General features: G+C 43.5%; 4 protein-coding genes across 4 annotated transcripts in view; 2 read left to right on the plus strand and 2 right to left on the minus strand.

Annotated features, from left to right (window-relative positions):
• The window catches only part of SARC_05645 (hypothetical protein), a 5,296-nt gene extending 4,655 nt beyond the window's left edge, over positions 1-641 (minus strand). Inside the window, exon 1 of the mRNA XM_014300478.1 lies at positions 373-641. Coding sequence (XP_014155953.1) covers positions 373-414 — 42 coding nt within the window. The 5' untranslated portion in view covers positions 415-641. The remainder of the gene's footprint in view (positions 1-372) is intronic.
• Positions 642-2,422: 1,781 nt separating this feature from the next.
• SARC_05646 (hypothetical protein) lies at positions 2,423-5,880 on the plus strand. The gene is made up of 2 exons (XM_014300479.1): positions 2,423-4,118; positions 4,361-5,880. Exons 1-2 carry the CDS (start codon positions 2,679-2,681, stop codon positions 4,640-4,642), a joined length of 1,722 nt encoding a protein of 573 aa, XP_014155954.1. The 5' UTR covers positions 2,423-2,678; the 3' UTR covers positions 4,643-5,880.
• Positions 5,881-6,012: 132 nt separating this feature from the next.
• SARC_05647 (hypothetical protein) lies at positions 6,013-11,153 on the minus strand. The gene is made up of 5 exons (XM_014300480.1): positions 10,408-11,153; positions 9,581-9,730; positions 8,634-8,858; positions 8,094-8,466; positions 6,013-7,380 (listed from the first exon to the last, which is right to left on the minus strand). Exons 1-5 carry the CDS (start codon positions 11,032-11,034, stop codon positions 7,340-7,342), a joined length of 1,416 nt encoding a protein of 471 aa, XP_014155955.1. The 5' UTR covers positions 11,035-11,153; the 3' UTR covers positions 6,013-7,339.
• A 309-nt stretch (positions 11,154-11,462) lies between these two features.
• SARC_05648 (hypothetical protein) overlaps positions 11,463-12,092 on the plus strand; it is a 7,492-nt gene continuing 6,862 nt past the window's right edge. The window contains exon 1 of the mRNA XM_014300481.1: positions 11,463-11,747. Within this exon, the coding sequence (XP_014155956.1) occupies positions 11,726-11,747 (22 nt within the window). The 5' untranslated portion in view covers positions 11,463-11,725. The remainder of the gene's footprint in view (positions 11,748-12,092) is intronic.

Below are 12,092 nucleotides of genomic sequence, written 5' to 3' on the forward strand. Positions count from 1 at the left end.
ATATAATATATATATATATATATATATATATATATATATATATTATATATATATATATATATATATAATATATATTTATATAATATATATATATATATACGGTGGCTTTTCCTGGCGTTCGAGTAAGAGTCATTGAAGGCCATAAGGATGATTTTAAATAGAACGAAAGTATACTTATACCGGCATGAGTTTGCACAATACTTGGAACCTGAAAGAATACCCTTCGGTAACATGTACTAGCTAAGAATTTCGTGTTTACACTCGAAAAAAATGTTAGAAACCACGCATTGCAAGAAATATGCGTATGATACTTATGCCAAACTGAAAGCTCACATTCACACACATAGCCAGCAAAATGGGCAGTTTGACTACCTTGTTGATGGTGAATTTAGGGTCACTGAACTTTTCGGACATTCTTGCTCTCTTCAAATCTCTCTCTATTTAGTTTGTAGCGTGTACGTGAATCACACAAGAGATTTAAAATCGCTTCTAAAATACGAATATGAAATCAAACTAAATATTGTAGTCGAATATCTGCATGAAATCAATAAATAAATGTCGTGTAAACCAAACATAGAGAGAGTGAAGAAGTCGAAAGTGACTCGCGAACTTGTGAAGTCGAAAGACGAAACCCGAAGAACCACGCTGTTTTTATTATGTAAATATTTTTGGAAAGGAAACTCGCAATCTGACATAAATATGAGGTGATGTTGATGAATTTGATGACAGTCAAATACTGTAACTGGTATTGTGAACATGTTCGACACAACAACCCAGCCCCCCAGCCCGAGAGAAGTTGAAAGCTGACAAACCCCTAATGTATTTATCTATTATTTCAAATTTGAAGACAGCTTTATACGGCTACTGGGTCACTGGGAATCTGGGATAAATAAATGTATATGGCGCGGCAGCCGTGCGTGCGCCGCGCGGTGGTCGGCAGCGGGCAGACAGGCGCCGGCGGCTGGGTTTTGACTGTTGAGCTGTCAATGAAACCTCTTAGGTTTGGGTGGTTGTTTGTCTCACATGTCGCCGGCATCATGCGAAGTTGCGAACAACTGTTTCAGTGTTTTTAGGTCTACCCCTTGCGAATAACAAACAATGGAAAGTCAAAATTATGTCATGTATTTTTTAATAGTCATTGAGAGTATGTATGAGGCTCTGACTCACTGTCACGGAGGCCCTGTCAGGCTGTCGTTCCCTGACACAAGTGACATCATCATTTGTGCGCCAAAATGTGGGGCCACGGGCAGAGGGAAGGCGCGGGGAGGCGGGATTTTTGCATACATAGCCTTCTCTGATTTTTGACACATGTGTTGATGACAACATTAGACACGTCGACATTCGACAGTCGACACTCGACACTCGGCAATACATACCGGTATATTGAGTTTAACCTCAGTTCGGTACTTTATAAATTTTATCCATTTATTTTATTTTTGATTGTATGTATTGTAGTTTTTCATATACAAAATGATAAACTAAATGAAAACGAATATATTTACGTATACTAAAACCATAAATAGTCTATGTAAATAAATAGGTCCAGAATAGAGGCACCGCCGCAAAGCGACACAGATAGATTTTTTATATTGTAGGGTATACATACTACATATTTAGCATGAAATTCCTTATTCCTACATCTACAACTGCTACTAGTACACATACGTGTTCTTGAAATATACAACTGGTTCTTTTACTGAACCTAAAAGGATTTAACAATCTACTTGTTAGAACTGAGTAAAGTCAAAGAACGCCAATGACGAACAAAATGAAAGAGACTATATTCCTAAGTTACACCAATCGTTCATAGATTTTGTTTAATATTTATCTCGGCGAATCATAATACTCCATTTAAATGCTGTGCACTGGCTATTATTTTTATCTATTTATATCTCGCCTAGACAATGGGCAAATTTGAAGAATTATCGATTCGTCATTTGTCGACTAATTTGGAAAAAGCTTTTCAACCGTCTAGTATTTGCGGGACCTGGCCTTTTTACTCTTATAATTGACAGTGACAGCCTTGGCCCGAAGGCGACTTGTGAACCGACAAAAAACATTTTTTTAAAAACAATATATATATATAAATTACAGCTGTTATTCGCACTTCATTGTCGCACAAATGCCAAAGCCTTTCTGTGTCAGATTTCTTTTTTGTTTTATCGGAATATTTGCATAAATATGGAACACATGAAAATGCGTAAGAGTTTATGATGACTCATATTGTCATAAAATGAACTGACATCAGAGTCAGAATGTCAGATACGGGTGCTGGACTCCTGGACTACTACTACTGGCATACAGGTCTCAACTCTGGAGCATCGGGAGCCTCTGGGGCAGTTGTCGGCCACTCGAGCGCGTCAAATTGACACTAAAAAGCCAAATTGTATTTAAAGGCTGAACAGAGGAAGGTATAAATTTCTTAAATTTCTTGACACGTTTTTGAAGCTGAAGAATTCCGAATTTCCGATACCATCCGGTGTTCGTGTTGCCTGGTCAAAAATTCCTGAAATTTTATGCTGCCACTTAATGGTTCAAAGCAAATTCGCAAATTCGCAACTTCGCAGTCGCATAATCGATAGGTATATACACTGTCAATTCCTTCGCATTAAGAATCACATCTCTTTGTTTGACTATCAGAAGCATCGAGCTACCTGTAGACGAATCAACGTATCAACATGTTGACTAAGAACGCAGTATTGAGCGCTGTTGCGTGTGCAGCTGTTTCTAATGCAAGCCCCATACTTCTACACCAGAATGAGAATGCCTTCTCCAATGGCGAGAAGGCTCATGTGATGACCGCTCCTAACCTAGGAAAGTTTGTGCCCACTTATCCCAAACAGTACACAGTCACAGGTATCATGCACATCCCATATGCTGACGTCCACGAGCCTGTCAAAGTACAGACTGATGAGGAGGCCCGTGCACAAAAGGTTACGTACTACGACGGCAGGGATGCGATGCTGTACCTAAACATTGGCGAGGATACCGGTATGACCTACGAGACGTACATTGGATACAATCGACCGATGTGTTTCCAATCCAAGCTGAAGAAAGGCACAGACACACAAGACCGCATGGACAGGGAGGTCAAGTTCATTCCCGATCTGAAGGAATTTGAATACCGCGGTAAGACACCGTGCAATCCTGCCAAGACCGACGAGCTGTGCCACCACTGGTCTCAGGAGAAGTCCCAGGGCTTCCACAACCAGTATGTGTACTATGCCAAGGACGATGAACTATACACCCCCTACTATCTGTCAATGGTGGGCCGCAATGTGGTGTTTGCTTCCCACTACGATATGTACAACGTCGAGTATCTGACATTCGAGCCTACCGTGGATTCTTCTGCATTCGAGGTGCCCGAGTGCAGCGTTTTCTTGGGTGGACGTGATGACCACCATCATGCCGTTCGTGAAGAGATCGACTCTCTTATGAACGCACATGACCATGTGAGTGATAAGTTCGATGAGCATGTCGTTAAGTTCAACAAGACGTACGCGGATGATAAGGAGTTACTCGAGGGTCATCTCAACTTTCGTGTAAGTCACCACACCGTCAACAACATGAACAAGCAGGGTGATGATGCCACATACGGCCACAACCACGCCTCTGATCTCAGTACCAGAGAACGTAACGGCCGTATGTTTGGCTACCGCAAGTCCTACAAAGTAGGTAAGCCCAGTGATCACGTGCATGTCAACCGAACCGTCAGCAAGATGATTGTGGACACCAATATCAAGGTGCCCGATGCTGTTGATTGGCGATTGGATGGCGCTGTAACGCCAGTGAAGGATCAAGGTACCTGTGGATCATGCTGGGCATTTTCCACTACTGGGGCGATGGAGGGAGCGTACTTCCTGAAGACCGGACGATTAAACACCCTGTCGGAGCAGCAGTTGATGGACTGTAGCTGGGCCTATACCAACAACGGATGTGATGGCGGTGAACCGGCTATGGCTATGGACTACCTGACTGAGGTGGGTGGGATCATGGATGACTCATCGTACAAGTACGAAAACGCGGACAACTACTGTCGCTACAACCCAGAGAAGAAGGCGGCGTCTATCAAGGGTCGTGTGTTGATCCCGTCGGGTGACGAATTCGCGTTGAAGCAGGTAAATACTTTATTTTATCGCGTACAGCCTTGTAGTGTTTTGGTTGATGTATATAGCGTTCTAGGAATTGGTTTCTCTTTTAGAATAATAGCGTTCAAGTCGCAGAAAGCCATCCTTGAAGTATACATAGCTGTGCACAAGTATATCCACTTTGTTTCTATTAGCAGGTTTCTTATTTATATATATATATATACACTATACATATATGCTGATCCCTCTTTTTCCACCATTTATTATCTCAGGCCGTTGCTCTACACGGGCCCGTGTCCGTTGCCTTCGATGCATCCAAGCCATCGCTACTGTACTATTCCAGCGGTGTGTACAGAGATCCCAATTGCTCGACTACAGACCTTGATCACGCGGTGTTGGTAGTTGGCTATGGCACCACTGAGCTTGGAGATGACTACTGGATTGTCAAGAACTCGTGGTCCACTTACTGGGGTGATATGGGATACTTCAAGATTGCGCGCAATGACAACAACCACTGCGGTATTGCCACGGATGCCACCTATGTGGTCGTCTAAGTGAAGTATTGGAGAATGGATCTGGGTACGGTCTGACTGAAGCATCATCTGTGTCACTGCTAAGATGGAGCTTTATCTGGGGTACCCTTGATATGAGATTGGAGTATGGACGGGCAGGGCACTATCTCACCAATTGCAGAGAAAAGTTAGTTATTGTCTCGTTATTGGGGGGTGGAAGAGTGCCGAAGGATGCCTTTGCCTCAGGAACGAGGGAGTTTTCCGAGTTGATGGGAAGCATTGTTTGAATGCGAGGAATTAATCCTGCGAGCGCTTATGCTTTTTACTGCAAGCATGTGCGTATGCAAACCTGCAAAGACCACTACATTGTTTGGCTTGGATTGTTTTAGCAACAGTTACAGAAGTCACAACGTGTGGATGAGCATAGATGCTGTAGAAGGTAATTACACTAGACTGCTTCAGTGAGAATGTCTCGTAATATCTAATGCGAGGTGCCTGGTTCACCTCGCTAATAGCCTGCGTATCAATGCACCGCTGCGCACAAATAAAAATATTAGTAAGATCACTAACAATGAAACAATAGTATAATGCAAAGGTACCAGGTCCTGATCACTTATTTTTTACTTTGACCATCTTGGTGTATTTATTTTACAGTGCGAGTGTGAATGCGTCTTCACTCTTCTATATATATGTATGTATGTATGTGTAACACACAGACACGTTTAATATATATATCATTTGGACATGACTGAATGCAGTTGCACATGAAATATACACTCGTTTGCTTAACTAGTCGTAAGTTAGCATGCGCATACGAATAGAAGTACACAGATTTATGCCCAGGTGTTCACGCGTGTAAATGTACATAATTGTTGCTCCTAACCGAGTCATATTCGCGCAACCGCAAACGTGTTACTTATATGTAGAATTAGTAGTTTGCACATAAATATCCGAATATACATGAATAGATGTACATTTATAAAGCGGGCTGTGTGCTGTTTATGTTGTAACAATGTGATGTATGATAAGTGCCTTCCTATCTATTATCTGCATGTTGTTGAAATTTTAGGTTTGTTTAATGTAGACAACGGGTGTTTGCATTGACTATCCTGTACATTGTACTGCATACGTAGCACAGCCGGGTGGACAATATGCACGAGTTCATCAACAATGTCAACGTACGTCTTTTTAATAAATAGACACCTGGCACAGGCGTCGATGTTTGATGGAAATATAGAACAAAATAGAACAATGCGCTTAAACGATGATTACGTATGGCAAATAGAATTGGCAAAACTGATATAGAAAGTAAGTTGAAAGACACAATCAACCCCATACACGCAGTCATACGTATTTCCAAATTGACTTCAGATTCGTGTGTGCAATAATTGAAAGCATGTATGTGCGCATCCAAAAGCGTATACTCACACTCATGTGTTTGCGGGGGGCACACATGCATCCGTGTGATATGTTAGACAATGTATTTATAGAACAATACTCGCGTATTCCAGCCATATTCTTTCGTTGTTTGTGCTCAGATTCTATTTGGCAATTGGATATAAATCGCATTGTACCCGCAGCCCGTATATTTTGGCAATGTAGGTATGTACAAAGACAGATATGATAGCAAAGCACGCAGCATGCGGTGCCTCTTCACATCTTATTACCACAATCATTCACGGTGAGTATAGGTATGACAACCTCTAGGACTACTCTCACTGTCTCAGAGTTTTCTAAGCAATTCCCGAGTTCGTCCAACTCTCATTCTTAGTTGTAGACATTCCATCCCGGAATCCACACACCGTCAAGGACGCCGGCTAAAGCAAATGTCCTCCATTTTTCATTACTTCAAATCCACATCGCTTCGTAAAGCGGCAAACATTTATATATACAAATATATACCACAGCTCACATTCCAAGAATATCCGATGAACGGGGGCACGTTACGTTGCAGGCACACAGCTACGAGGCAATGCCATTTATAGCAACTCCGCTCCTCCTTCTAGCCAGAAATGGATAGCATTAAAAGCATCTAGCAACTCGGCAGAGCCTCCACTTATTCATACAATGAAGTATGAAGTGTGGGTGAATTTTAAAGGAGTTTGAATAGACTTTTTCAAACACGGCATATCACTAGTACCTTGACTCTTTCATATCATGAAGCGTCCATAAAGTCACTCAGCTCACTCTCAGAATACACCGGGTCACCCCGCCCCTGAGACCATAGCTGCCATGTATTGCATATGTGGACGTCTACATACACTGTACTTTTTGCATATTACGCTTCTCAGGTATTTCACATTTACTCCGATAACTGATTTGATAGCGGTAATTGTAGTACCCTGGGATAACATCACATGTACTGCACCCAGAACGGACCATCGTGAACGGCACCGATGGCTCTGAGCGTGACGGTGGTGCCTTCGGATCTGGCACACTCGTGAGCAAACCCTGACATACACGCGCTTATCACATGATAGGAATGCCGTATTCGAATCGCAACTCACTGTCGATTGGAGCCCATACAAATGTGCATGCAACCCCCTCCTCCAGTCTTCCATAGGCGCATGCTCAGGCATTGACTTGCACGTGCGCTCGCTTGCATCGGGCAACGCGTTCGACCACGTGTACTTGTGTGGCTTTGCGGTGGCTCATAGTGTGTGTTGTCTGGTCCCCAATTCTCCTGCTAAGCGCATCCAATGTATCAGTGCACTATACACACCCCGGTCCACCATCGCCTCAGTCCATGCGTTTTCTGAAAACGAATGCAACATATTGCCCTGCGGTTGCGATGAATCGCGTTGGTGTGAGAACTAGAAAAGGGCTGGGGCTGCTACCGATATACAATTTAGTTGTTCCCAAACCTTTTTTAATAAACACGCATAGATACACGCGACTGCCAGTGTTGCCAAATTATTAAGATCCAAGCCAGAACAAGATGTGTGTCATAGCTAGTCAAAGAGAGTGCAGATAAGCACTGTTCACCGAGCATGAAGTCATAACGACAGAAAGTATACCACAGATATAATCTTCCGGATCACAAAAGCAAGATGCGATGGATATTGGCCCACAAGCCATACAAGTGAGCATTAAAACCTTTTGTGTTGGGCTTCCATTCTATGAGATTCTACTACAGCAATCATGGCTCTACAAACAACAGCATGACGGGACAGGTACAGATACAATCATACACCCGCCATGTGAGTATCTACCCTATACAAGTACAAGCATGCTCGGCGGAGAGAACATCTACACTACAAATACACAAGCACTCTATGTCCAGAACCGAGCGCTCACCTGTAGCACAAGCATGCTCGGGATAGATAGCATCTGTATTGTAGCTATACGCATCTACGCCATAAAAACGTGCGCCTGCCTAAAGCTCCAAGTACTCACGAAATATGGTGCCCTGTCAATTATTTGCATATGCGTATATGAAATTATACATACATCGATACAAACTATGCCCACTTTTCCACACACCCACACTCACCTATAGCCTCCCACTGGTCACGCGGGATGGTTCCTTGCCGGCCCAGCACTTTCATACGGATCATGCGGTCCACGGCATCGGGATCGGTCTGGTACTTCGCAAAGAAGTCATGGAACCTCTCGTACGTCACCAGCTCCAGGTTGTGTTCCTTCGCCAGCTTAGTGAGTATGGCTGGGTGGGTCAGATACTCAGGGCAGTCGTCTATGGCATCCACTAGACTGAAGTTGTACTTGCAGCCGTACTCGGGAAAGTCTTTCTTATCGTCCTTGGCAAACTTCACGTTGTACACGTCATTCCCAAAGCTGTCGCCGTTGGCGGCGCGCAGTTGCTTGACGAGTAGGCAGGCGTTGGTAGTCGTTCCAAAGAAAACACCCTGTGCACGCGAGGCAACAGACACGTGGGTTTAGTTACAGTGAGACGCATAAAACCAGTGCTGATATCGCATGGTCGCGCACAATGTGTACAACAGTGCATCACGTCACATAGGCAGAGTTAAAAAACCAATCAAATCCCTAAGACAGCCTAGCACACACCACACACCCCCGGCTTCAGGCATTCGGCAGCGTTTCGCATCATCATCATGGCCTTCTCCTCACTCTCAAAGGCGTAGTGAAACGAGAACTGACAGCTCACCGTATCGAACATGGGCTTAAATGAGTAGACGTCGCGCAGTCGCAGCTTAGCGCAATCGGCCACATGGAACTCAGCCGTTGGTTTGTAGCCACGCATCTCTGAGTACCGCTGGCGGCAGTGCGATATCGATACCTGATGGGTGACCACGTGTGATGTGTATACAAATGTATGTTGAGGAGAGGTTGTGTGCTTGGTCACGCATGGAGCTTTTATGCGCCTATCTACCATCAAATTTCTTATTGGGCTTATTCACCATCAAGTTGCTTATTAGGCTTATCCACCATCAAGTACGTTATTGGTGCGTATATAATTGCACAATACATACAGCACACACACACTCCATCGATCTACCTCTTTTTTTTCTCAGATGCGCAGATTTGATTTGTTGACAACCCGTAAATTGAATCGCGCTATGCAAACAACGCAAAGAAAACGTGCAGTGGGATGGCGTCAGCGTCACAGCCTACCGTCGAGCAAACTGATCTTTGATCTACATGTCTCATTGTTCGCATACGTGTCTCATTGTTCGCATACGTGTCTCATTGTTCGCATACGTGTCTCATTGTTCGCATACGTGTCTCATTGATCGCATTTGTACTAGCCTGTCCCGTAGGCTGTCAAGACGCACCCACGTCCACAAACACGCTAAACCTAAAATCTCATATTCGGTCCGTTTCCGCACAATTCATCATGCGTGTGCACCATACAGTGGAGTGGCAAGGACAACACACACGTGCAACAGTTGCACTGCACAGCTAGGCCGTGCTCGATGTTTGGGACGCAGACCAGCCAACCGTATAAGACAAGCGCACTCGCCAGTATACACGTAACTAAGAAAGCGTCTCATGACTTACCTCGGCAATGTCAGCTCCTACCAATCTGCCCACCCGGGCCTTAGACCACTTGTTGAGATCGCCGCCCTTGCCACAGCACAGATCCAGCACACACATGTTGGGTCTGACGTACTTCTGAATCATGGTGGCCTTCAGCCAGTTGTTGAAGCACTGTAGTGTGTAGCAGGAGGATCTGCAATGTTATCAATAGCTCCACATGATCAATGAATACATGCAGTAAAATAATAGTGTGTACTTGCGCATATATCAGCTTAAAGCGCGTGCTTTATACCGCTGCTATTAACCAAACACTGACAAGTACGCATACGCATTCGTCTTCGGTGGAGTGTCTCTCTGTATGAAGATTCAAGTCATTCCCTGCTCACGATAGAGCGCACATTATATGACTGTGGACGTTACAGACAAACGATCAGTCCCAGAATTGCAAAGGCGTGAAGTGGATGGTGGGACAGCCGTCGACGGAAGGCTGTCTCATCCAAGCATACACGGTTTGAAATCAAGCGGTTTGGCATTAAAGTGAAATGTATATGCCATAGATAGTATCATCGGGATTTCAGCTGGATTTAAATAAATCTCGAGTGAGTAATCGATTCGCCAGGCACGTATCTTTATACTACTGTAACTTTAACAGCCAGTGCGTTCCGTATTAAGTCCTTCAGTGAGGGAAGCATCCTGCAACTATAGAGTTCAGTAACAATCAGAAACCATATATTATTGGACTATTGTAAATGGTACAGACAATCACACGGCGAAAAACGTACGCACCATATACACTTGAAACTGTATCTTATCCCCCAACGAATAAACAATTAAAGGACTAAACATACCTTCAGAGCGTATATGGGACTCTCTTCTCGCGCGCGTACGCCAACATCCGGTCTTGCATTATAGTGCTGTGCTACAACCGTACCCAAGTCTGCTACAGTGCTGTCTCTTTTGCCTGACCGGTCTGAAAGGACAACTCGCTGATGTGACCTCTCTGTGGTTTGTTGGGTTTGTCTGTCCCTTGAACTACCTCTATCCATACCACTGCCACCGTCTTCGTATTTGCTCTTTTTATACGTTTGTCTGTCATCGACCTCATCGCACTGCCGCTTTCTCCCACTCCTATCTACACCATCGGAGTAATGCCCACTCACTACCCGATCTACAGAGTGTGTTTTATCTCTCGCATTTCCAGAAGACACTTCGCTGCTGTGTCGATTACCTGCATCTCTATCACTATTGTTATCCCCATCGCCAGAAGATGTGCGTACATCTCCATTATTGTGTATGTCTGGTGAACTTGTCACTTTGCATACATTTTCAATATTATGTATCTCTGGTGAGCTTGTCACTTTCGCATCATCTGAGTTTGATACAACACCAACATTAACACTATCGTTGTTAGCTTGACCGTCACTGTCACTGTCGCTGTCACTCAGCCCTAATCCGTGTATCTCTCCCTCACTCATATTAAAGAATATATATTAAGATCCCGTCTGGATCGTTGAAGCCACGTCCCTTATGAAGTCTTTATATGTTGTATATATAATCCACTGCGCTACTGTGTACATATATGTATAGATGTATGTACATATCTACACAGATATATATAAACGAGCGTACGCATATACTTTTCATATTATTATCATCAAAAAAGTTGTGTTAAAAAAATCATATACTTAGATGCATCATTGCAAGCAGCAGCTCAGCTAGTTTCACGTTAAAACGCTTTTCAGTAAAACTTTTACACTTCAAACGTTTATGCTGTACATAACACAAATAGTGCGTTCTGTGATTTGATTCGCTCAGTGCAACTGGCGGGCCCGAATAGCGATGTGGCAATGAAACAGTGCGCATTCATACGGTTACATGGTAAACACATACATAGTGATACACCGCACAGATGTTGCTACTTATATTGTATAGTGTCATCAATAGGTAGCATAAACTCATACGTACATATCATACAGAACTCTTCTTAATTTGGATCAGACACGAAAGTGCTTCACTTCGTTACATCGCTTTAGATCGTGTCATCTACTTATTCAAACCTGGGTGAACAGTTTGCTATATCCCGTTGAGGAAGGTTTGAACAAGCTCCTTGGCATTCAGACTCTTGCTATTCCGCGCCTTTGTCCGGAGGTGGGTGAAGCAGTCGCGATGGTGGCGACAACATTGACAGGTAGATATACAGTATAGTGAGGCGATGGTCAGACAATAGCTGCCAAGAATAGACACTGGAGTCTTTCCCTCTGTACAGTCTATATTTAAAGCTCGTGTCAAACGCTGAACCGCGGGGGGGGGGGGGGAAGACTTCTCAAAACGTTGTCTACGCGATTCCTGCTCCGAGTGTGTGTTACCCTTTGTGGTATCTGTTTGTTTTGATATTTTTATACTTAAGACATAGTGCTTATATCAAACATTATATATATACATATATATATATATGTATATATATATATATATATATAATATATATATATATATATATATATGTGTGTGTGTGTGTGTATNTNTTNTNTATATT

Source organism: Sphaeroforma arctica, assembly GCF_001186125.1.
Source record: "Sphaeroforma arctica JP610 unplaced genomic scaffold supercont1.368, whole genome shotgun sequence".
Taxonomy (NCBI): Eukaryota; class Ichthyosporea; order Ichthyophonida; genus Sphaeroforma; species Sphaeroforma arctica.

Bases quoted from the DNA above. Each gene is read 5' to 3' on its own strand.
- SARC_05646 (XM_014300479.1), top strand. From the start codon at position 2,679: ATGTTGACTAAGAACGCAGTATTGAGCGCTGTTGCGTGTGCAGCTGTT. The intron at 4,119-4,360 runs GTAAATACTTTA...TTATTATCTCAG, and splicing joins ACGAATTCGCGTTGAAGCAG to GCCGTTGCTCTACACGGGCC.
- SARC_05647 (XM_014300480.1), bottom strand. From the start codon at position 11,034: ATGAGTGAGGGAGAGATACACGGATTAGGGCTGAGTGACAGCGACAGT. The intron at 9,731-10,407 runs GTATGTTTAGTC...TACACACTACAG, and splicing joins GTCCCATATACGCTCTGAAG to TGCTTCAACAACTGGCTGAA. The intron at 7,381-8,093 runs GTGAGTGTGGGT...TCGCAACCGCAG, and splicing joins TGACCAGTGGGAGGCTATAG to GGCAATATGTTGCATTCGTT.